This window comes from Pelodiscus sinensis, chromosome 5 (genome assembly GCF_049634645.1).
Source record: "Pelodiscus sinensis isolate JC-2024 chromosome 5, ASM4963464v1, whole genome shotgun sequence".
Classification (NCBI taxonomy): Eukaryota; Metazoa; Chordata; order Testudines; family Trionychidae; genus Pelodiscus; species Pelodiscus sinensis.
The window spans coordinates 107720564-107747282 of record NC_134715.1 but is presented as its reverse complement, the minus strand read 5'-3'; the positions used below and the strand labels follow the sequence as shown (position 1 = coordinate 107747282).

The window sequence follows — 26719 nt, the reverse complement described above, 5'->3', positions numbered from 1 at the left end:
GAAACAATGAACAGTGCAATAGCATTTTAATGTTCTTTAAGTCCTATTTTTGTGCATAAAACAGCCAATGTAGGTAACTTTATGTGTGTTTAGTATGTTTTCACTCATTCTGAATCCTGTACTGCTGAACTTCTGGTAACTTACTGCATCTAGCTTGAAAGGAGGAATGTTACAAGAAATAGACATAGGTGGAAAAGAGTAATTTCTCTTCTGTTGAACTATGATGCTCAGTATGTGTAGGAAAGGGATGGACTCCTTTCTCTTCCATGATTCTGACCAATATCATTACAGGGAGAATATTCTCCTGAGTTTTATAGATATGTACAAATGTGTTATATAACACAAATTCGTATTGTGTTTCTGACTTTCATAATTAAGCTTAGAAACGTGTTACTAGTTGTCTAGTCTAGAATTTAATTTTTTCAGTATAAGTAAGATCGTGATGTAACTGTCATAACTTTAAGATCAGATGGGACCATCACGATTATCTAATCTGTAGGGATGTGAACATGTACCTGTTTACACAATTAAATCATGAGCCTGGGCTCATTGGTTAATCCTAACAGTTACATGCAGTACTCCCCTCATTCCACCCCGCTGCCTCTGTGTTAGAGGTGAGGGGGGAGACGGAAGCTGGTATCAGCTCCTGTGTAGCCACCTGTGCCCCCACCCTGCACTGCCTCTGATACACAGGCAGCAGGGGGGCAGTGTGGGAGCCAGTATGTGTAGGAGAGATGGAGGCAGGCAGGCAAGCGTTGGCTCCCACCTGGCCCCTGCATGTAAACATGTAACCGCTGTAAATTTCAGCAGTTACATGTTTACAAAAATCAGAGGGGTAGCCGTGTTCATCTATAAGGTGCGACAGAACTTGTTTATGTAGCTTTAGACTGACAGATTTATTGGAGCATAAGCTTTCATGGGCAAAGATCCACTTTCTCCAATAAATCTGTTAGTCTATAAGGTGCAACAGGACTTCTCGTTGTTTGTATTTACAAAAGTAAACACATTTTAACATCCCTACTGATTTGACCTGCTGCACATTTGCAGGTCACAGAAATTCAACCACCAACTCCTGTAATAAATCCATAACCTCTGCCTGAGTTACTGAAGTCCTTTAAATCACAACTTAATGTTTTTGAGTTATAGAGAATCCACCATTTATTCTAGTTTAAACCTGGAAATGACTTGTGCCCCATGCTGCACAGGGAGGGGGAAAATCCCACAGGGTTTCTGCCAGTCTGACCCCTGGGAAAATGCTTGATCCCAAATACACTGATCAGTTGGAACTTGAGCATCTATGCAAGACCCCACAAGCACGCACTTGGGAAAGAATTCCCTGGAGTAACTTAGAGCCCTCTGTATGTAGTGTCTTATCTCTAGCCATTACAAATATTTACCACTAGCATCTGCAGTGGGGCCACAGGCCATTGTAAGCTGTCTCATCATACTATCCCCTCCATAAACTTATCAAACTCTGACTTGTAGCCAGTTGGGTTTTTTTGTCCTCACTGCTCACCTTGGAAGGCTGTTCCAGAACTTAACTCTTCTGATGGTTAGAAACTTTCATCTAATTTCAAATCTAAAACTTGTTGATGGCTAGTTTATAGGCATTTGTTCTTGTGTCCACATTGGCACTTAACTCATCCCCTCTCCTCCTTGTTGTTTATTCCTGTGGTGTGTTAGAGAGAGTATTCATTTCTCCCCTCAGCTTTCTGCTGGTTAGGCTAAACAAGCTGAGCTTTTAGAGTTTTCTCTAATAAGGTTTTCATTTCTCTGATCATACTAGTAGTCCTTCTCTGCGCCTGTTTTAGTTTAAATTAATCTTTCTCCAACACAGGAAACCAAAATTGCACATAATATTCTAGATGGGGTTTCATCAGTGCCTCATATAAGGGTGCCCAAGTGGAAATACCTTGTCTGGTGCATCCTAGGACTGTGAGCATTTTTCATGGTCACATTGCATTGATGGCTCATAGCCATTCTGTGATCACTCAGTGCACCCAGGTCTTTCTCTCAATCTGTTGCTTCCAACTAATAAGTCTCCTGTTTGTTTACAAAATTTGTTGTTAGTCTTGACGTGCATAACTTTGCACATTGGGCTGTTAAATTTATCCCATTTCTATTACTTCAGTTTTCATGGGCATCCAGATTTGCTTGTATGATATTCCAGTGCTCCTCCATATTGGCAGTACCTCCCAATTTTGTATCATCTACAAATTTTATTAGCGCACACTCCCAATTTTTGTGCCCAGGCCATGAATGATGATATTAAGTAAGACTGGTGATTGGGCAACAAAATAGCAAATAAAATTTAATGTGGATAAGTGTAAAGTAATGCACATCAGGAAAAATAACCCCAACTATACGTACAGTATGATGGGGGGCTAATTTGGCTACGACAAATCAGGAAAGAGATCTTGGAGTTATCGTGGACAGTTCTCTGAAAACTTCCACGCAGTGTGCAGCGGTGGTCAAAAAGGCAAATAGGATGCTAGGAATTATTAAGAAAGGGATAGAAAAGAAAACCCAGAATATCTTACTGCCCCTGTATAAAACTATGGTACGCCCACATCTTGAATACTGTGTACAGATGTGGTCTCCTCACCTCAAAAAAGATATTTTGGCCTTGGAAAGGGTTCAGAAAAGGGCAACTAAAATGATTAGGGGTTTGGAACGGGTCCCATATGAGGAGAGGTTAAAGCGACTGGGACTTTTCAGTTTAGAAAAGAGGAGACAGAGGGGATATGATAGAGGTCTATAAAATCATGAGTGGTGTGGAGAGGGTCGATAAAGAAAAGTTATTTATTAGTTCCCTAAATAGAAGAACTAGAGGACACCAAATGAAATTTATGGGTAGCAGGGTTAAAACTAATAAAAGAAAGTTCTTCTTCACACAGCATGTAGTCAACCTGTGGAACTCCTTGCCAGAGGAGGCTGTGAAGGCTAGGACTATAATAGAGTTTAAAGAGAAGCTAGATAATTTCATAGAGGTTAGTTCCATAAAAGGCTATTAGTCAGGGGATAAAATGGTGTCCTTGGCCTCTGTTTGTCAGAGGCTAGAGAGAGATGGCAGGAGACAAATGGCTTGATCATTGTCTTCGGTCCACCCTCTCTGGGGCACCTGGTGCTGGCCACTGTCAGCAGACAGGATGCTGGGCTAGAAGGACCTTTGGTCTGACCCAGTACGGCCGTTCTTATGTAAGACCCGCCACTGAGGAACTCCACTAGTAACCACCCTCCAACCTAACAGTCACCTTATACACCTTTCAGTTGTGTTATTAATTCCCATCTCTTTCAATTTAACTAATAATATCATTTGTAGAACTGTATCAAATCCCTTACTGAAATCCAGGTAGATTAGACAAAAGAAATGCAGTATATCTAAACAATTAGTTATCCATTTCAAAGAAGGAGATCAGCATGGACTTGTTTTGTTAAAACCATCTTGGATTTTATTCCAGTAACCATTCACTTCTATGTCCTTAACTACTTTTTCTGGCAAAATTTGTTCCAAGACTTTGCATGCTATTGTGATCAAACAAATAGACTTGTTTCCTAGATCAGTTTCTTCCTCTTTCTTAATAATGCAGGCATTTGTTCTTGTGTCCACATTGTATTAACTAATCTACAGTCACAGAAAACAACACCTATTGAGCTTGCCTGTTCCTTTAAATGTGTCTGATTCCTTAAAATTCTTGAATGGTGATTATCTGGGCCCCCAATTTGGTTCATTTATTCTTTTTGAGTTTGACTTCCAGCTTGGATGTGGTCATTTCTACTTCCATATTTTCATTTCTGTTAGCTACTCTGCCACTACCCCTAAACTCCTCGTTGCCTTTTTTTAAAAAATTATGGTAAAATCTTCATTTAGGTGTGGGACCATATCCACCACATCCTCAATGCTTAGTGGTTCCAATATTTTTTTATTTTTATTTACGTAGCTATAGAACCTTTTTACTACTGATTTTAATTTTCTTTGCTAGGTCCAGCTCTGCTTGACTTTTGACAGTTCTCATTTTTTCCCCTATGCTCTCTGACCTGTAAGAGGCAGTTTTCGTTGCTGATCCATCCCATCTTCCATTCATTGCAGTCTTTCTTGTTTGTCTTAATAACTTGTTAGATATTCTTGCTCATCTGGTATGTTCTGTTCAGTCCCCTATGAAATTTCTCCCCTTGCTTGGTATGTAAGATTTCAGACAGCTTCTAAATCTTTGACTTAAGGAAATTCCAACTCTCCTCTTCATTCAGATCCTTGAGTTCTTCAGTCCAATCCATATCACTAACTAGTTCCCTTTAATTTTTTTAAAAATTTGCCTTTTTGATACTCAGGATTCTAGTTGCAGATCTACACAAGAAGAATAGCTAATGTGATGGCAGCAAATGTGTTATGTTAGTGCCATGATTTTTCATTTTCTCCTGGCTGGATAAAGTTCTTGTAGACTTTTTGGGGGTATATAGTGGCACATTAATGTAAATTTAATACATTTATATCAAGTGTCCTAGCACATGCACCACTTTCTTCCAACTATAGCATTGTTTTTGCATTTCTAGGTTTTTTCCAAGAGTTCAGTGTATTATTGATGTTTAAAAACACAAACATAAACATTTGTACTAAAACATCGTTCATAAGAAGCAAAAAGATTATCTTAATATGAAAATTTTAGAATACAGCTGAGCTGGTTTAGATGAGAGAGATGCAAAACTGGATGAAAAGACCAGAGGTTAATATTAGTGCTTGTGTCTAAAGGTGCTTATTAATGAATATTAGGCCAAGATACTATTTTTATATTGCCCATGCGTGTGTGCATGCCACTACAGTCATGCTAAAAATTCACTCATCAGTATGACCTTGGTGCTTATGGGTTTTCCCTTACAGCTAGAATAGAATTTGCAAAAAGGGAAAAATATATATTAAAGGGTTGTGTCAGTGGCATAGTGATTTCTACTGATGTGACAGTCACTTTGCTTCTAAAATCAAAAGACATTGGAAGTTCTGAGGGGACCAACACATTTCCAACTGCAGGGGTAGAGAGTGCCAGTAATTCTTGTGGGTGACACTAACAATATTAACTTAAAAATTAGTCCAGTACAATATAACTAGGGGAAAAAATGGTGACTGACTGAAGGGGTGCTATTAGCCTCCACGGAGTTCCGGGCAAGGTGGGGGAGGGAACTTCAAATCCCTGGAAGGAGCAGGGCCTCACGCAGAAGGGATGGGGATGGAGTAGCTATCCCTTAGCACAGCCTGGACTGCAGCATTCCTTCAGCTCTCACAGCTGCTTGGAGCATGCAGCGGGGTGCCTCTGCCTCCCGAGGTAGCAATAAGAGCCGCCCCGAGCACTCTGTGCAGCACTCCAGCGGCGATTTTAAGGATCTGGGGTTTTGGCCACTGCTGGTGGCATCTGGGAGCCCTCAAGCCCCTTTGAATTGCTGGGCCCCAGGGCAATTCCTCCCTCCACTCCCACCCCCGTACCTTTCTGTCCGTGGGCCTGGCTGTCTGAGGATTCAAGAGTAAAATGGTTAAATTAGAAAAAATATGTAGGGGAAGGCTTTTCAGAATTCTGTAAATATCACTGATTTACCAGGTTAAGGAAAAGAACTGTAGAACAAAAGGAATGTGGTACTAAGTAAAATTGAAGACAATGTATATGCCATTGGGCAGTACTATAATATTTACTATATATTTGAGAGAGTTTTGTGCATCTTTGTGTCCAGCTGTGGGTCTGTTTGTTCAAGAATTCCTGTTAAACGGTAAGAGCTAGGACCATCAAATTTGGTATGCAGCTTTCACCTAACTTTCATAACTTAAAGCAAGGTCAGGTTTTGATTGTACCAGGACAATAGGATGTGCATGGACTATGACTGTTTTTCATCAAACGGAAAGGAATGGGTGTGATAACTGGGACAGTTTTACTCACGAATGACCACAAGGGGGGCAGCAAACACCCTGGCCCCCAGGAGCAGCTGGGGGGTGGGCCAAACACCTCTCTCCATGCGCCCTCTCTGCGATCAGCCCCACAAGCTGTGCCACCCTCCACTGTGACTCCTGTCACTACCCACCCCACAAGCACCTGCCCCATCTTATGCTCTCCCACACCTCTAGCCCTCTGCCCTAAAGGATCCAGTCAATGCTGGGTAATTCTTCCAGTGTTAGATTATATCAAAGTGGGGGGATGAATAAAACAGAAGAGGTTATTTGATTGCTGAGACTATCTGCATATCTGATCTTGCCTTACATAGGTGGATCTGAGCACATAGTCCCCTTAAACTCAAAGGAGCCCTGAATGGACACAGGGGTCCACTTACAACATTAAAGGTCATAAGAATGTTTTCTATTTAAATTGCGGCGAGGAGTCCTGTGGCATCTTGTAGACTAACAGAAGTGTTGGAGCATAAGCTTTCGTGGGCAAAGACCCACTTTGTCAAATGCTTTTTCAGACTAACACGGCTACCCCTCTGATACGTCTATTTAAATTATTACTTGTAGTTAGAACACAAAGATACTGACATTTCCTATTATTAAAGAAACCCTTCCTAAGTATGACATCTGGGAAGAAGCATGGTACTGAAAAACAATTTATATGTTACTTACTTACCTCTTTACATTTTAGTATTTTGCTTTCACCCCCCCCCCCCCCCCCCCCGCAAAAAAAGAAAAAAAGAGATGAGTGTGCTGAAAAATAGCCAGTGTTGAAAGTTCTGGATTGTAACCATTAGCACAATCTCTTCATGAGTCCTGGAATACTGAAAAATGAAGAAAATCTTTATTTAGTTGTAGTGTGTTTGACTTTGTTTCATTGGCTTTATGCAAGGGTTATGCAGCATTTATAATAAAATGTCATTTCTTGTGACTTACGCTCTGATTTTGTTTAGTACCACAAGGAGTCTTTTGTTTAAAACAAAACCTTGTGGTTAATTTTCTGCTAGCTCTTTGCATGGAAAAGGAAGGTCATGGCTTAGCATTTGTATTGTCACTACAAAGGACTGTACAAACTGTTCCATGGACCAGGATGTTTCTCTGATTCATGTAACACTTACTACACAGCTTTCTTAGCAAAATGTTATACATTATTTATTTAAATGCCATCATAGTCTGAGACACAAAGCTGTGAAAATTAGAAGATAAATTACAGAGAATATATTAAATGTAATACTAAATCGAAAGAATATGATTAAGAATAACAATTATGAAATTAAAGAGATTATGCAGATTCATTTATATGAAATATAAAGCATACTCTTGTAATCCAGTACTTGATACACAGGCAACAAAAAAGTAAAACAGCAAAATATTATGGATATAGTTTAATATGATCACATTGGTATATCAGTTTTACACATTAGTTACCCACATAGTTCTTTGTATATAACCATTTTTATATGTGGGCATTCTACAGTTCTTTGACATTTTACAATTTGTCCTTTGTTTACATGCAGCAAGGAGTTATGGGCGAAGACGAGGTAATTCATTTATGTTTGCTACAGTAGTATTCTAATGGGGCTGATACTGATCATTGTGATTAATTACGCCATGTTATTGATTTTAGATTTGTTTTGTCTGCATGTTGGAATCAGTTTTTGGAAAAAGTGATTTGTTTTAGTAATTGATCTTGTGTTAGTTTGAATCACAGATCTTTTAATCAATTAAAACATTGAAGCACTAATCATAATTTCATTAATGCTTAAAGTAAATACTCTCTGTACTGTCTATATTAAAAGTATCTGTAACTGATTTGTTTTTCCACAATTATTCTTCCCTTAAGCCTTCATATAAGTGATGATAAACACAGCTCATTTAAAAGAACTGTCATGGGTTTAATAATGAATTGTGGAAAACATTGTGAGAAACAGTACACAGGGGACTAGTTGTCAGCTGATGTCAATTGACATAGTTCCCTTGACCTCAGAAGAGCTATTCTAATTTAACCAGATGAGAATCTGGTCCATGGTCTCTATATAAACTAGATTGAGTATTGTGTGAATCTTAAGATTTTTTGGATAGATCCAGATATTAACAAGATACAGATGTCTAAGTCACTGGTTCACATCTTTCCTATATCAGTACAGATCATTACCTGATAGCTCCTTAGTCCCTCATTTAGAGAAGTGAGTTTATGGTCCAGTACTGTTCAGGTATCTATATTTTTAAGACCACTGTATTTTACAATTTATGGAAGCTTCAGCACAGGTCAATTCTTATTTAGTGGGATTAGGAATTGAATTACCTTTTTGCTGCTGGTGGAATATTGTTTGTAGTGAAGTTTATTATTGATGAAAGCTCTGTAGAGAATCTCACAGTTCTAATTGTTTGGCTAGCTGGAGAACTACAGTGTCCTTTGCTAATAGTACAGTACTTTTTACAGTTATTGCATTTCATTATTTGGTTTAATTCCATGTATTGTGCTAAGTTTTTAACATTTCCTAAATAAATTTTAATATTCAATTTAATGGGATTGTGTAATGCATACCCGTGATATATATTGAATAACGTTTGGAAGCAGCGTTATAGTCATAAGTGAGGTAGTCAGCTTCCTGGTGTGGTGTGTTAACAATTTACAGCTGTATTTTGAGTTTTTTTTTAATGTTCATTGTACATATGTGAGATGAAAAAAACAGGCATCAGGGATGGGGAAAGGCTTACTCTCATGCTTCAAAACTCGTGGTGGAGGCAGAAGACCTAGAAAATTTAAGAATGTACTGTGCCTGGGAATGGTCATCTTAAGTCATAGAGGCTTGGAGAAGGGAATGAAAAGATGAGGAGTTCAGCCTCCAAATCTAGAATATCCCTCAGAGGAAAAAATATACCACTGTACATGTCTTACTAACCACAAACTCACTTTCCTCAGTGTCAGTTTGACTGTTTGAGAAGCCACGCTGTCCATTAATTGTCAACTCCACCTCCACTTGAAAGATGCCAACCTTTATTGCCCATCAGATTTTCCCACAAGCACCTTTGTGTATCTCCCTCAGCACTTCATTATGCATGGAAGGCGTTCCATGCAAATATCTTCAGTCACTTTTTATTATCTTCCCTCAGATCTCTCCTAAAAATCATCTCTATGCAGTGCTAGCATAATGCTTGACAGTAGCTAAGGTAATAGTGTGCTGTGACTACCGTTAATTATATTTAACTTAATAGTCTCAGTGTTATCTTACACTTCCCTTGTCTTTTTGCTCTATCAACTAGTCTTTCATTTTATACTTAGATTATAATCCGTTTAGTGGCAAGGATCATCTTTTTGTTATGTATGCAAGCAGTGCCTATCTTAATGGGACTGATTCCTGAATGACGCTTTTAAGGTACCACAAGACAAATAATAGAGTTCCTCAATCACCTCCCCCAAATCCACATATTCCCTATAATCCCATGGCTCTTCAGAGATCCTCTGGAGAGGAATGATTGTCTGCTCTCACCAGTCTCCACTGATCCCTGAACTCATCTAAGAATTATGGTTAGGGGCCTACCAAACTAACGGTCCATTTTGGTCAATTTCACAGTTATGTTGTCAAAAATACTGTAATAAATTTCATTATTTCAGATACTTAAATCTGAAATTTTGCAGTGTTGTAATTATAGGAATCCTGATCCAAAAAGAAGTTGTGGGTAAGATCACAAAGTTTTTGTAGGGGGATTGCAGTATTGCTACCTCTACTTCTGCACTGCTTACAAGCCTCACAACACTCATTTGTGTCAGGATCCCCAGTTTGAAAAATGCTGATCTCCCTCTGAAATACGTGTAGTATAAGGTAAAAGCACATAAAAGACCTGATTTCACAGTCTGTTATGTGCTTTTCATGGCCATCAGTTTGGTAGAGCTCTAATTATGCTGCAAGAGTCTTTCCTAACAGTTAGACTTCTTAAGGTTGAAGGTTCCAAATTGCAATGTGGACCAGGGATGTAATAGTGTAACCTTTAAATAGTTACCAGTAAGCATCAGCTTATCTGTTTCCTTTGTGGGTACATGTCCTGTCTTCATTGCCAGCTTTGCAGTATAATTTTTATAATGCAGAGCCCGCTGCAAAGTGGGGTCCCTGAAAGTGGGGCTGGCAGCTGGGAGCTTGGCTTCTAAACTGGCTCCCCACATACACCGACTCCTGGCTACCAGCCTCATTCCCAGGGAGCGGGCTGCTTTGCAGGATCTTCAGTATAAAGCTTATATACAAGCCCTATACTGAAGAGCCCACAGCATGTATAACTGCTAGGATTTTTAATAGTTACATAGTTAGATTTTTAAACGATATTTACATCCCTAGTGTATACAGCACCTAAATTGCAGCAGTCTCACATGCAGTAATATATTTTTCTCCAGCCTGTGGCTCTGGAGTGGGAGAATCTGGCAGAACTTAGTTATTGCCCCTCTAAATCCATCAAGCTGGGATCCTGTTGAACCTCTGTGAAGGGGTTTTTAAAAGGAAGGAAGTGCTTGTTTCCCATAAAGTTTCTACTTCCTTCCTCCAAACAATCTATTTGAATAAATAATAATTATAAAGATGAAATTTAAAAAATGATGGTCGTGAAATTCTTTTATGCATGACTTGATAAATTGACTCACCATTAGCAAGTAGGAAACTTTTCTGAGAAACGAGGGACTTACTCCCAAGGTTAAGCTTTCATTTTAGAAAAGTAAATTTCTGGCCTACATCTCTGCAAAGAAAACTTACTGAATATAAACCTAATGTAAATCTCGGTGCAAATAACTCACATGTTTTCAGGTTGTCTAACAAGGGTTTTCAAACACTGGGTTATGGCTCGTAAGGGCAAGCCGTTAGCTCGCTGCAAGATGTTTGTTTATCTGAACCTCCACAGATGTGGGAGATCGCAGCTCCATTGGCCGTGGATTGCCATTCCTGGCCAATGAAAGCTGTGGGAAGTGGTATTGTTGGCCAGGAACCTCATAATATATAACAGAAAAATAAGGAAGAGGGGGGAAAAAAATACCTGTCAATTGTAGTACCGGTGCTAATGAGGCTAAATGAGTGGGCTAGAAGTGTCCCATACTTAGCTTTTGATGTCAATTAGGTGTTGAATATAATGACCCATGTCTGTGTTCAGGGCATGAGAGATAGTGTGAAATGTGCACATAAAAGCCAGTTCCACAGTTTCGCTCTGTAATTGGCATTGCTGGCACTTGATGGCATATATCACATTAGAGGATGTTGCAGTTGCATGAGCGTCTGATGTTGTGGCTTATATGGTGGCCCTGTGATGGTGTTGGTTGTATAGATGTGTGGACAGAGTTGGCAACGGGGTATTGCAGGGGTAGGTTCCTGGGTGAGTATGTCTGAGGTGTGATGTGTGGTTGTTGGAAAGAATTTGCTTCAGGTTAGGAGGTTGTCTGTGAGAGAGCGTTTTCTAGGACAGGTTGTAGAATGTCAATGATGCGCTGGAGGGTTTTAACTTGGAGGTTGTGTATTCTGTTATTTCTGTTGTTGGGCCTATCTTGAAGAAGCAGATTCCTGGGTACTCATCTGGCTCTGTCAATCTGTTTCCTCAATTGCCAGCAATGCCTCCCTGCCATCTATATTAACCAAACTCGACAGTCTCTACAACAAAGGATGAATGGACACAAGTCAGGTACCAGAATTGGGAATACACAAAAGCCTCTAGGAGCACATTTTAACCCACCTGGGCACTCATTAATGGATTTTAAAGTAGCCATTCTTCTATAACGGAATTTTGGAAACCAACTACAGAGAGAAACTGCAGAACTGGCTTTCATAAGCAAATTTGACACTTATTTCCTGGGACCTAAATAAAGACATGTACTGTATGGGCCATTATATTCAGCATGAAGTTTACATCAAAAGCTAAGTACGGGACACTTTCAGCCTATTCAGTTAACCTAGTTAGCATGGGCACTACGACTCAGATATTTTCCCCCTCTCCCTTCTTTTTCTGTTATATTGTGAGGTTCCCCCTTTTGTCTCCTCTTTGATCATCTGAGGAAGTGGGTTTCGCCCATGAAAGCTCATGATACTAACTACATATTGTTACTCTCTAGGATTCTACGAAACTATGTATTGTTGTTTTTTAAGTTACAGGCTAACACAGTTTACCCCTCAGAGACCCTCAACATTAGTTTGTCAGGAGCTTTCAGATACTTCATATACTCCCAAATGTTATAGTATAGTGTGAGCACTGATAGCAAGTAGGATATACCTATTTAATGACCTCCTAGATCATTTGTCAATAGTTGTTTTATACCTGCCAATTACAAAATTGTTCTGCTTTCTTAGAAGTGAAACTATCCCCGGTTCACCAGCATTTTATTTTTTTTTAAATTGCATTTGAATTTTAAAAATTAGTTCTGTCCATTCATTTTTCTTCTCCCACAACCTAATTAAAATTGTTTATAGTTTGATATGCAACATATTCATTCACTGGAGAGACTCTGTCACCCCAAATTGAAGATGAGCCAATGTCACAGAAGAACATAATGGCCATACTGGGTCAGAACAATGATCCATCTAGCCCACTGGTTCTGTCTTCCAAGCATGTCCAATGCCAGATGCTTTAAAGGGAATGAACAGAACAGTGATGCATTCCCTGTCTTCCAGTCCTAGCATTTGGCAGTCAGCAGCTTAGGACATTCAGATCATAGAATTAATTCCTGACTGTCTTGGCTAATACCCATTGATGGACCTGCCTTCAGTGAACTTATCTAATTTTGTTTTAAACCCAGTTATACCCTTGGCCTTCTCAACTTTCATGGGTTGACTATGTGTTATGTGAAGAAGTACTTCCTTTTGAGTGTTTTAAACCTGCTGCCTATTAATTTATTTGAACAATGCAGGATTCTTCTGTTATATGATGGGGTAAACAACATTTTCTCTTTTTTCACACCATTTATCATTTTGTAGACCTCTGTCATATCCCTCCTTAGTCATCTCTTTGCCAAGTTAAACAGTCTTAGTCTTAATATCTCTTCATATCCTTAGTTTTTCTTGTTCTTCTCTGCATCTTTTTATATTTCTGATATATCTTTTTTGAGATGGGGTGGCCAGACCTGCATGCAGTATTCTTATCTAGTGCTTTTCTGATATTGCTAACGTTCTGTTAGCTTTTTTGATTGCCACTGTACATTGGCCAGCTATTTTCAAAGAACTATCCACGATGATTCCAAAATATTTTTTCTGTTTAATATAAAATTATGGAGTCTAAATTAACTATGTCTAGTTGGGATTATGTTTTACAATATGCATTACTTTGCATTATCAATGATGAATTTCATCTGCTATTTCCTTGCCTGATCATCCTGTTTTGTGTTATGCCTTGTAATTCTTCACAGTCAGCTTTGGACTTAATTATTTTAAATAATTTTGCATCACTTTCACACTTTGTCTTCTCACCTATCCCTTTTTCAAGGTAATTTATGAGTAGGTTCAATTGCACAGGTCCCAGTAAAGATCCTTGGAGAACAAGAAGCATTTATTCCTGCCTTTTGTTTCCTGTTTCTTAACCAGTTGCTGACATGAGAGAACCTTCTCTCTTACTCTGATGACTTAGTTAGCTTCAGAACGTTGGTTAGAGACCTTGTCAAAAGCTTTCTGAAAGTCCAGGTACATGTTAGCCACTGAATCACCCCATCCACAGGTTTATTCCCCCACCCTCCCAAAAATAATTCTAATAGATTGGGGAGGCATGGTTTCCCTTCATAAAAGATGTGTTGACTCTTCCCCAACAAATCATGTTCCTCTGATAAATCTGTTAACTATCTACAGTAAAACTCCAGTGGTCCGGCACTCCTGATGGTCCGGCACCATCTGGAACCCGGAAGTGCTCCGGGCAGCCGGACAATTGGAGCTGCTCTGCCCCCTGCTTTCCCGATTCAGCCACTGCTGAAACTGACCAGTGTCTGACTCAGGGAAGCTGGGGACAAAGCAACTGGGGTGCTGCCGGGTTGGTCCCGCAGCGCCGCCCCTCAGTACTGCGGGACCAACCCGGCAGCACCCCAGCTGCTCTGCCCCAGACTTCCCCAAGTCAGCTGCTGCTGAAACTGACCAGCGGCTAACTTGGGGAAGCCCGGGGCAGAGCAGCTGGGGTGCTGCCAGGTTGGTCCCGCAGCACCGAGGGGTGCATCCCCTTCGCCTCACTCCACCCCGACCCTTCAGAGCCCCCCCTTCTGATGGTCAGGCATATTTGATAATCCGGCACCCCTGGGTCCTAAAGGTGCCATATTATCGGAAGTTTACTGTAGTTTCAATCAGTTTGCCTGGTGCTGAAGTTAAGCTTACTGACCTGTAATTGCCAGGATCACCTCTAGAGCTGAGTCACAGGGCAGACTCTCCATCATGGCGCCTCCAGTTGGTTGCTCTGGGAATTAGGTTTTTGACTCGCTGGATGCCTCCCTCTAGCTGGTGTCTCCCTGTGTTTCTCTTTGACCACGGCATCCTCTTCAGGACACTGCCCGCTGGCAGTGCTCACTCCAGTCTCTCTGTGCCCCTTATAGGGGTGGGGGGTGTTTACTACACTGCACACTCCAGGGTCCTCCCCTCCCCAGGGATCCCCAGTTCTTTTCCCAGGGAACACCCAGTTCCCCTGTACCCATGTAGCCTCAGTGACCCACTGTCAGTCTTCATCTAGCCCCTGTTCTCAGGAGCAAACTGCAGTCTGTAATTGCCACACATCACTGGTGAAAGAGTGTATACCTGCTGCCTCTGCCTACCATGGCTGCCCCTTGCAGCCCCAGTACCTTCAGGCCTTTCCTCAGGCCCTGCAGCCTGGGAGGTTGGTTGGCCAGAGCCTCCACAGCTCTGCTTTCCTTCCCCAGCACTGCTCTATCTCCAGGAAGCCTCCTGCTTCCCTGGCAGTCAGATCCCTACTGCTCTCTGTGCAGAGCAGCAGTCTGTTCCCCCTCTCCCTCCAAGAGTCCTCCTATATCTAGCCCCCAGATGGGTCCTCATTAACAGAGCTGCCTCAGCTGGAGCTTCACTCTCAGCCCTCACTCAGAGCTGTGATTTTTGCCCTTAAAGGGCCAGTGCAGGGTGAACACCCTGTCATAAGGCTCTTTTTTAAAAATGGTGTCCCATTAACTATCCTCTTGTCATCTGGTACAGAAGCTGATTTAAGCAATACTTACATACCACAGTTAATAGTCCTGTAATTTCATGTATGAGTTTCTTCAGAACTCTTGGGTGAATACCATCTGGTTCTGGTGATTTATTACTGTTGAATATATTAATCTGTTCCAAAACTGCCTCTACTAAAGTTACTCCGATTTGGCACCTTAGAGAATTTTAATTTGCATATTATTTTTAATTTGGCATAATGGATGGACCAAATAGGAAAGGGAGACCCCACAGAGAATGAGTAGGTGATATAGTAGATTAGTGTGGATCTAGTCTACAGAAACTAAGCTACTCCACCCTGGACAGGGAAAGATGGAAGAAAATAGTGAGGGAGGCATCGGACACCAACGAGGGCCCTTGATTGATGATGATGATTTTAAATCTTAACATGGTTGCTTAATAGTTTATTTAAAAACTCATGATTTCCTATTGAATTGGAGTAAAAAAACTAAAAACGTTACTATAATATTAAATGTTCCACCTGTAAGCATGGCAGCTGATGATTCTGAATTTCTTTTCTCATTTTATTTTTTCTTCATACTTCTTTCTTTCTTTATTATGTCCCTTTTTCCTTGGGTTATATGCTGATGATAATAACCAGTTACAAAATGATTTTTCTAAAATTCATTCTTGTTTTTTAGGTCGTTCTTCCCTCTTTCCAATAGATGATGGTTTGCTGGACGATGGCCATAGCGATCAAGTTGGTGTCTTGAATTCACCTACTTGCTATTCAGCTCATCAGAATGGAGAACGGATAGAACGTTTCTCTCGGAAAGTATTTGTTGGTGGCCTTCCACCAGATATTGATGAAGGTGAGCTGGCTGAAATTGAATAGAAATTGGTCTGGAGTGGGCAGAAGGCTGCTTAGTCTCTTTAGGGTGTGTCTACACAGCAAAGTCTACACAGTGAGAATTGGACTTCTTATGCTGACTAAGGTCTTGAATGTGACCTGCCTTTAAATGAAATTTCTTTAAGAAAATTTTATTTATACATACATACATACATACATACATATATGTTTTCAGAGAATAAAAGCAATAATACTAAGGTGTAAATCTTACATAATATATTGAAGGCAGAGAACTTTTCTTGAGTGAGCTTGTCACAGCTGCTCAGTATTATATCTTCACCTGAATCACTCAGCTTGATATTTTAGCATAGAATGTTATGTAGAAGGCCTGTCATGTTACCAATATCAGAATGAACTCTTCTACCTCAGACACATGGTATTCGTGACAAGTTGTGATTTTTTTACTTTGACTTTTTTAATTTCAATTCTTCCTCTCTAGTCCACTTTCCTACGTGGCATACAAAGCAACATTCTACTAAATAACCAAAGTGTGGAGGGGGTGGGAGAAGACAGGCCTGTCCACTTTTATGGAGGGGCCACTTCTAAATATAAAACGGCAGTTTAGTCTCCGGGCCCATTCTGCACTTACCCTCTGCTGATACTTCTTATAAAAGTGCCAGTAGTTGGGATGGACACTTGCCTAATAGTATCTGGACCATAGGCCATTGAATACTAATCACTTTTGTCGAAGACCTTCAGTCTTTAGGAAATTTAAAATTACTGATTTCCTATTTCCACCCAAATTGCTCTAAAATTCTCCTTTTATTAAGTGATTCAAACAAATTTTATTAAACTAAAGTTAGGTTTAAAATTATTTGTGGCATGGTTTGTAAATAGGTTCCTAAAACTGGAATAATTATCTTATGTCATATTTATTTTTTATATATACTGTTTTTGCTAGAAACTGTCATTTTATATGGACTAAATGAACAAAGCATCACTTTGAACTGTCATCTGTTTTAATTCTAACTATTATACATGGGTTGTTTTGGGGTTTTTTTAGATGAAATTACTGCTAGCTTCAGACGATTTGGGCCTCTAGTAGTAGACTGGCCTCACAAAGCAGAAAGCAAGTCCTACTTTCCACCGAAAGGTAACAATGAGAGATTTTTGGGGGGTTGTGTAATCTTCTTAATTTTGGATACTGTTCATGCCTCTTTCTCTTCTGAATGGTTTAATTTGCAGCCTTTTAGGTTTTGTCTGCGCTACTCCAGTTTGGATTATAGAGGTATAAATAGCAGTGAACATCAAAGTGCTGTGCTATAATTCGCTCTGGTGGACACCGCAGGCACAAACTGTATGGTTCTCAATTTGCTGTAACATGATTGTCTTCGAACAGGACTACATTAACATGAAGTACATATCCACATTGGCAAATTACAGTGCTGCATTTTCAAATGGACTGCTGTTTACACTCCCAGAGTCTGAAGTGCAGGGCAGTGTGAGCAAGCCCTTAGAAGCCTAGCAGTTAATACTGCTGTACAAGTAGGGGTGTGCATACATGGCTTTGTTTCATTCCAAACCTAGACACTGAGGGTGTTTGGCTCTTTGCTGGTGTCTGTTCTTTATCAATTCAGTGCTGGATTTGTGAAGTAACTTTTCATATCTGACTCTCCCAAATAGCAGCTCAGGGCTCTGCAGTCATGTTGCAGGGTATAACCTTTAGGATTTATCTTTGCATATAATAAATATCCCTTTAGGCCTTTTCTTGACTGACTTTATAAAGTTAATGTTAGGTATAGCACATTAGGGGTATAAAAAATTCATACCATTTAGCACTTGGGCTATGCTAACCTAACTCCCGGTATAGACACGACTAGGTTAACAGAAAATGCAAGATAGCTACCACTGTTTAAGGAGGTGGATTAACTACAGTGACAGGGAAAACTGCTTCCATCGCTGTAGGAAGTGCCACACTGCAGTGCTTTAGCAGCATAGTGATCGATAGAGCCTGAAGTTTAGGTATGGCCATCAGGTGTTTTACATAGTTTCTCAACTTGGAGTTTTCATGTGGGCATATGTTTAGGATTAATGCCTGTGTGCACACTTTGTATTTTATTGGCAAACTAGAGTCAAACCTTTCAAAATTTAGAACAAAGTCTTGACTGTGCATTGTCTGGTTTGCCATTAAAGGACTGTTTCAATTCAAGTCAGGATAGTATAGCTCTGGAAGGCATAGAAAAAAAAATTCACTCATTTATAAATCTATTCAGATTTGAGAATATAGAAGTCATAGATTTTTAATCACATTTATAGGCCGACAACAGGTATTTTCAAGTACATTCTCTTACTATTTGTTTGTGTTCCCATTGAGTAAGCTATAAACACAAACAAACTCCTTTTAGGTTTTATGTTACAAACATCCTATTCAAGCAATGCTTCTCCTTTTATTTTAACAACTAAAATACAATTTGTATTCATTATCTCTACCAAATATCCAAGTTTGGATGTATCCAAATATCCAGTTTAGATGATATTCAGTAATGTGGCCAAGAATATAGGTGTAATGATGTGCATTTATTTAATGATTGATAGAGCCTAAATTTTGCTTCATGGTTCTTTTGAGTTTATCAGGGCCCACTTATTGAATTCTATACTAACTGGACATTTTGCATTTGCTAGAAATGTGGGGTGGGAAATCCAGGAAATAAGGCTGTGTGTATATACAGTTGCATACAAATCTTATCCAACTAGGTGAATGATGCAATGATTCCAGCTTGCCCAGTCTGCAGTTTCATATTGTCATCATGGCAGAGGCAGGTGGTGAGTGCATCACTCTTGTACTCTGATCCCTACACTGCCTTCCAGCCCACCATTGAGGTCAGGAAGGAATATAACCCAAGAGGACCGCCTTTGCCAATGAAGGGAGAAGAGCAGAAAAGCCTCTTGATATCCATTAGGAATCTAAGCCTTACCTGGAAGGGACTTTCATGTTGTGAGAATAATTGTTGTGTTTTTCATATACTATCCAAGATAAACAGATCTTAGCCTTGATTTTTTTCCTGCCTTGTTATATAAGGCCTATATTATATTGGATACCAGCTACATTGAAATCATAGAATATTAGAACTGGGTCATCAAGGCCAGTTCCCTGCACTTGTGGCAAGACTAAGAACCGTAGACTGTCCATGACAGGTGCTTGTGTAACCTGCCATTAAAAATCTCCAATAATGAAGATTCCACAACCTCCCTAGGCAATTTATTCCAGATCTTACCCATCCTCACAGTTAGAAATGTTTTCCTAATGTCTGACTTAAACCTCCACTGCTGCAATTTAAGCCCATTGCTTTTTGTCATGTTATCAGGAGTTGTTAAAAATGATTTCTCTCCCTCCTCCTTGTAACAGCCTTTTAGATACTTATGTCCCCTCTCAGTCTTCTTTTTTTCCATACTCAACAAGTTCAGTTCCTTCAGTTTTCCCTCATAGGTCATCTTTTCTAGACCTTTAATCAGTTGTGTTGCTCTATTCTGGATCTTTTGCAGTTTTCCACATCTTTCCTGAAATGTGGCACCCAGTACTGGAAAAATACTTTAATGGAGGCCTAACCAGTGCAAAGTAGAGTGGAAGAGTTACTTTTTGGGTCTTGCTTATAACATTCCTGTTAATACATCCAAGAATGATAGGGGGGGAGGGTTTGCAACAGTATCACACTGTTGACTCATATTAAGCTTATGGCCCACTATGACCACCAGATCACTTTCCACAGGTGATCTGTGATCCCTAGATAGTCATTTCCCCTTTTGTATGTGCACAACTGATTGATTGCTCCTTCCCAAGTGGAGTACTTTGCATTTGTTCTGATGGAATTTCATCATGTTTATATCAGACCATTTCTCCAAATTGTGTACATTATTTTGATTTATAATCCTATCTTCCAAAGCACTCACAACCTTGTCCCAGTTTAGTCTCATCCGCAAACAATAAGAGTACACTCTATTCCATATCTAAATAACGGATTAAGATATTGAACAGAGCTGGTCCCAGAAATAATCCCTTTGAAACCCCACTCATTATGCCCTTCCAGCAAAAGACTGAACCATTGATAACTGTTCTGTGGGAAGAGTTATCCAATTAGTTATGCACACACCTTATGGTAGCTTTATCTAGGTTGTATTTTACCAGTTTATTTATGAGAAGGTCATGTGAGACTCTTATCAAATGCATTACTAAAGTCTAGATGTACCATGTCTATTGCTTCCCCCTCATCCTCAAGCCTGGTTATCCTGTCAAAGAAAGCTCTCATAGGAATGCACATAATGAATGAGACCTAAGGTCTATCTAGCCCAGTATCCTGTCCTCCCACAATGGCCAATACCATTGACCCAGTATGGCTGTTCTGTTGAAAGGATGAGTTGCTGCTATGTGAATATCGGACAGGATGATTTCTAATTTCACGCCCTACGGCCGGCCTTCCACACTGGGGCGGGATTAGTGTTGCAGCCGGGATTAGGGCTGGATGATAAGGCAGAGAGTGCTACAGATGGTTTCTATGGTATTGTTTGCCTATAAATGATTACTAGGCAAACTCTAACTGTTGCTATTAAAGGGTTTATTTCAGGGGTGGGGAACCTCACACCCAGGGGCCAGATGTGGCCCCCAACTTGTCTGGATCCATTCCCTGAGGCTCAGGGCTCCCCACCCACCCCCCAGCATTGACGAGCCCGCGCTGGCACTCCAGCTCCTCTGCTATCTCCCACATGGAGCTGAAGCACACAAAACCTACTAACCTGGGCCCCCCTAAGCTCCGGTGTTGGAGGGGTATGTGGAAAGTCTCTCTCCTTCTCAGCAAGGGGGGGTTGTTGTTTTTTTCTTTGCATCTCGTGTGTGTGTCCCCAAAAAAGGTTCCCCGCCACTGGTTTATCTGATCCAGGCTTTATAAACAACATAGTTCTTCTAAGGGAAATATTATCTCTGGATACACCCTTCAGAGTTTGAGAATTTTTGGTTAACTTTTACTTGAAGACAAAATTGTAATCCTAGTGTGTGTCCCAAATCATTTGCTTTTTCTCTGTGAACTATGAATTTCAAGTAACCTTCAATGTGATTAATTTCATCATATATTATTTATCCACTCTTGTTAGATATTCCAAGATCGGACACTGTAAACCTGGGCAGATTAAGTCTCTGTGCTGGTGAGGGAAAGAATAGGCCCTCAACTTAATGGGGAAGTAGAGCTAATAATGGATTACATCAAGAAGGCTGAAGTGTGTTTTAACCTACTTTTCTTCAGCCTTCACTAAAAAGGTTCATTGTGACCAAATATATTAACCAAAAAAAAAAGGGGGGGGGGGGACAAACAAGAATAGAGAAAGGACAACTTAAAGAATAGTTAGGTAAGTTAAAATTAATTCAGCAGGACCAGAGGAAATTCACCCTAGAACACTTGAGAAATTATCTGAAGCAATTGTGAAACCATTAACAATTAAGAACTCATGGAGATGCGTGAGGTCCCAGAGGCCTAAGTAAGCATAAACATAGCACCTATCTTTAAAAGGTGTACAAAGAGTACCTGAGGAATTATAGATCAGTGAGCCTAATTTCAATACCTGGAAAGATATTGGAACAAATTATTAAAAATCAGTTTGTTACTTGGAAAATAATAGGGTGATATGTAGTAGCCAATATGGATTTGTCAAGAACCAAATCATGTCAGAAGACTCTAATTTTTTTTTTTTTTTTTGTACATCGTTACTATGCTAGTGTATGGGTTGGGGGAAGCAGGAGGCGTGATATATCTGGTTTTTAGTAAGGCTTGTGGTGCAGTCACACATTATACTGTCATAAGAACATTCGGTTTCACTGAAAGTATAATAAGGTGAGTGCACAACTGGCTCAAAGAGAATACTCTGAGTACTTGTAAATAGTTTGCTACCGAATTGGGAGGGCATATCTAATAGAGACTCATAGGGGCTCTGTCCTGGTTCTCACTGTGGCATAGTGGGGTGCTGTCTGCTCTCTGACCCGAGGTCCCCCTGCGCTGTGATGTGAGATTCTCACTGAGTCTCCCAAATGTGTATTAACCCAGACACCCAGGCTCAGCCTCCCAGGGAGAGAGACAAAGGGAGGAGGTCGGAGACCAACACCTGGCTGGGGAGCAGGGCTGGAAGAGAGTTTTAGTTTTCTGTCTGGAATCATGGAGGAAGAAGCTTAAGCAAGGGGGCCTGTGATTTAGGGGCCCAGTCTCCCCCATTTCAAGGGGGCTGAGGCATCCTAGGCCTGGCCCTGTAACTAGATTACATCTGTTCTGTGCTGCATCCTTGGAGAAGCAATAAACTCTCTCAATCCTACTGGCTGGCAGAGTCTGTTCGTGCCACAACGGGGGTACAGGAGTCGGGGTTACCCCAACATGCCATCACACTCACTAATTACTTGGATAGTAGAATGGAGGTTATGCTTATAAATTGCAGATGATATGAAGCTGGGAGGTGTTGCAAACACTTTGGAGGATAGAATTCAAAGCTACATTTACAAATTGGAGAATTGTCTGTAATCAGTAAGATGGAATTAAGTAAAGACTGGTGCAAAGTACTGCATTTATGAAGAAATAATCAAATACAGAACTACAAAATAGGGAATAACTGGCTAGGCAATAGTACTGCAGAAATAGATAATGGGGTTATAGTGAATTACAAATGGAATATGAACCAAAAATGAAGGACAGCAGGATATAATAGTTGGAGGAGTTGCACTATGTGTAAGAGAGCAGTAGGATTGCTCAGCGCTCCAGTATGAAACTGGAAAAAAAGCCTGTTGAGAGTCTTTGGGTTAAGATGTAGTCTCCTCACCACAAAAAAGATATTTTGGCCTTGGAAAAGATTCAGAAAAGGGCAACTAAAATGATTAGGGGTTTGAAGTGGGTCCCATATGACGAGAGGTTAAAGTGACTGGGACTTTTCAGTTTAGAAAAGAGGAGACAGAGGGGATATGATAGAGGTCTATAAAATCATGAGTGGTGTGGAGAGGGCCGATAAAAGTTATTTATTAGTTCCCTAAATAGAAGAACTAGAGGACACCAAATGAAATTAATGGGTAGCAGGTTTAAAACGAATAAAATAAAGTTCTTCTTCACACAGCGTGTAGTCAACCTGTGGAACTCCTTGCCAGAGGAGGCTGTGAAGGCTAGGACTATAATAGAGTTTAAAGAGAAGCTAGATAATTTCATGGAGGTTAGGTCCATAAAAGGCTATTAGCCAGGGGATAAAATGGTGTCCTTGGCCTCTGTTTGTCAGAGGCTGGAGAGAGATGGCAGGAGACAAATCGCTTGATCATTGTCTTCGGTCCACCCTCTCTGGGGCACTTGGTGCTGGCCACAGTCGGTAGACAGGATACTGGGCTAGAAGGACCTTTGGTCTGACCCAGTACGGCCGTTCTTATGTAAGATTGGAGGGGAGAGCAACAAGAGTTATGTGATGGGCATCTGCTATAAACCACCAGACTAAGACGATGAGATAGACAAGGCATTCTTGGGACAGCTAACAGAAACTTTCCAGATTATAGTCCCTGGTTCTCATGGGGGACTTCAGTCACCCTGACATCTGTTAGGAGAGCAATGTAGACACAATCCAGGGAGTATTTGGAGAGTGTTAAGGACAGCTTCTGGTACAAGAAAACAACTAGCAGTCATGCCCCTCTTGACCTGCTACTCACGAACAGTGAAGAATTGGTAGGGAAAGTAGAATTTTGTGACACGCAGCAGCAGTGATCAGGAGAGATGGTAGTGTTCAAAATCTTGATAAAAGGAAGAAAGGAGAGCAGCAGAAAAGCAGACTTTGACTTCCTTAGGGAATAGATGGGCAGGATCCTCTGGGAGGCTAATATAAGAAGGAAAGGAGTCCAGGAGAGCTGGCTTATTTTGAAAAAAATCTTATTGAGGACACAGGAACAACCCACCCCAATGTGCTGAAAGAGTAGCAAATATGCAAGCTACCTGCCTGGCTTAACCGAGAAATCTTCTGTCAGTTTAAACACAAAAAGGAAGCTTACAAGAAGTGGACACTGGGACAAATGACTAGGGAGGAGTGTAATCAGGAAGGCCAAAGCACAATGGGAAGTGCAGCTAGCAAGGGATGTGAAGGATAAGAAGTGTTTCTACAGGTATGTTAGCAACAAGAACAAGGTAAGGGAAAGTGTGGAACCCTTACATAATGGAGAAGGTGACCTAGTGTCAGATGATGTGGGAAAAGCTGAAGTGCTCAATGCTTTTTTGCTTTAGTCTTCACAAACAATGTCGGCTCCCAGACTGATGTACTGGGCAGCACAGAATGGAAAGGAGGTGTACAATCCTTGGTAGTGAAAGAACCAGGTTAAAGACTATTTATAAAAACAAGACATGTACAAGTCCATGGTGCCAGATCTAATGCATCCGTGGATGCTGAGAGAGTTGACTGATGTGATTGCAGAGCCATTGGCCATTATCTTTGAAAACCTGTGGTGATTGGGGAAGGTCCCAGATGACTGGAAAAAGTAAAATATAGAGCCCATGCTTTAAAAAAAGGAAGGAGGACGCTCTACAAAACTACAGACCAGTCAGCCTCATCTCAGACCCTGACATGCCAGAGGGGTCAATCTTGGGACCAGTTTGTTCAACATTTTAATTAATGATCTGGGTGATAGTATGGATGGTGTCAGGATCTTATCAGTGATGACTGATGACAGAAAAAGTAGTGGTCTCAGGTTGTGGTGGGTGAGTTGTAGGTTGGATATTAGGAACAACTACTTCACTAGGAGGGTGGTGAGGACTGGAATGGGTTGTCTAGGAATGTGGTGAATCTCCATCCTTAGAGCTTTTTAAGGCCAGGCTTGATAAAGCCCTGGCTAGAATGATTATAGTTGGGGTTGGTCCTGCTTTGAATGGGGATTGGACTGGCTGACCTCCTAAAGTCTCTTCCAGCTCTAATCTTCTGTGATTCTATTACTGTAATGCAGTTTGAGGAAAAAGGCTAATATTCAGGAATGTATTAACAGGTGTGCCATATGTATGACACAAGAGATAATTGTCCTGTTCTCAGCATTGGCGAGGTCTCATGTGGAATACTTTGTCTAGTTTTAGGTGCCTGTGGCGTGACCCTCCCGCCTACCCTCTTAAGTCCAAGGCCCTCTGGCCTGAGTCCAAAACACAGTTTAGGGTTGTAGCAGGGACGCACCCCAGGTAGAGGTACCCGGGCCCACCCTACTCAGTTGGGTCCCGGCCCAGGGTCCTGTGAGCGACCGGGTAGCAGGTCACTTCCTTGGCGGGGCAATCCGGCCGAAAGGCGCCGAAGTTCTCTGGGCAGGAGAGGAGGTTCCCACTCCTGCCCTGGGCCACTTCCTACCTGGTTCCCTGGGGTTCCTTCCCCTGTACTCGCCCAGCTTGCTGCGGCCTCCGGGCTGGCATCTCCTCGGCAGGCAGTCCCTGGGTTGCACCAGCTCGCCTCTGCGTCTCCCCCAGCCTCTCCTGGAGTCTCCGGTGACAGCTGTGCAGGAGCCCCCTTCACAGGTCTTTCTCCTCCGGCTGTCTCCCCAGATTGAGTCCTTCCCCAGGCTTTTATAGTGGAGCTACAGCCCAAGCATGCTCGGTAGGGCTGCGGGGGAGGGGCCTCTGCAGCCAGGTAACCCTGGCTGGGCCCTGCAGGTTCAGTGTGGGACTGCCTCACCCCGTCACAGTGCCACACTGTAGGAAAGATAGAGACAGAATTGGATAGAGCTACAAAAATGATGGTAAAAGGCTTAGAATATTTTACCTATGAGGAAAAGTTTAAAAAAAAACCTGTGTGTTTAATCTTCATAAAAGAGAGAAGAAGGGAGGAGGACTAGAAAACAGTCTTCACTCTGCAGATAATTTTAGGGCTGTTATAAAGAGAGAGGTTATCAATTGTACTCCATCTCCATTGAGAATAGGAAAAGTAATAATTGGTTTAATCAGCAACAAGGGAAATTTATGTTAGACTTTCAGAAAAAAATTTCAAACTATAAAAGTTACTTTCTATAATAGGCTTCCAAGGAAGGTTTTGGAATCCATGTCAGTGGAGGTTTTTGAAAATATGATAAACAGAATACCTGATGAGGAAGGTCTTGATATATAAGTTGTCCTATGTCAGTGCAGGAGGCTAGGGGAAAGACTACCAGCGTTTCTCAACTACTGGTACAAGTATCCTTAGGGGTACTCGAGAGAAGTCTATGGGGGTACATCAACACAACTGAAATTTGGAGAAAACTGAATTTTTGCATTAAGTTTTACAGCATTTTATTATTTTTGTACTTTTTACACCCAAAAATTACATAGTCTGCCCAGCTACAATTAAGTTGTTTAAACAAATGCGTTGCAATGGTAGAAAAACAGTTTGTGTGTCTGAAAACTGTAGGTACTGGGTGTACTTATAATTTAAAAAAAGGGAGGGGGTACTTTATTTAAAAAAAGGTTGAGAAATACTGGCGTAGATCACCATTTGTGGTCCCTTCCAGCCCTACATTTGTATGATTTTGTAAGAGGCAGTTCAGACCTGTGGTAGGTAGAAGTGCAGCTGCAGACCGAATATTTTATCCATTAACAGCTCTGCTTGAACTCCTCCTGTCTGTTGGATAAAATATTACAGAAAAGAAGCATCCATAGAAAAGATTTTACACACACTGAGGTCCAGTCAATAAGCCTAGAGTGCCCAGTTTTCCCCCAAATAATCAGACTTGTGTGTAGACACCCTTGAAGCACCAAGCTTCCCACCTACCCAATCAAGCAAGATTACGTGCACCTGTTCCCCAAGCAGGTAAGCAAGGATATTTGTGCGAAGCTGGCCACAATCATGCAATCCTGTTGATGTGCTCAG

General features: G+C 41.0%; 1 protein-coding gene across 8 annotated transcripts in view; it reads left to right on the top strand.

The window, feature by feature from the left end:
• Window positions 1–26719, top strand: part of CPEB2 (cytoplasmic polyadenylation element binding protein 2) — a 91654-nt gene that overhangs the window by 40829 nt on the left and 24106 nt on the right. For 6 of the 8 annotated variants that reach the window (XM_014580541.3, XM_014580544.3, XM_075930716.1 and 3 more), the window contains exons 5-7: window positions 7438–7461; window positions 15711–15881; window positions 16923–17012. In XM_014580541.3, coding sequence (XP_014436027.2) covers window positions 7438–7461; window positions 15711–15881; window positions 16923–17012 — 285 coding nt within the window. The remainder of the gene's footprint in view (window positions 1–7437; window positions 7462–15710; window positions 15882–16922; window positions 17013–26719) is intronic. The other 2 variants (XM_014580545.3, XM_006136960.4) reach the window with 1 other exon arrangement.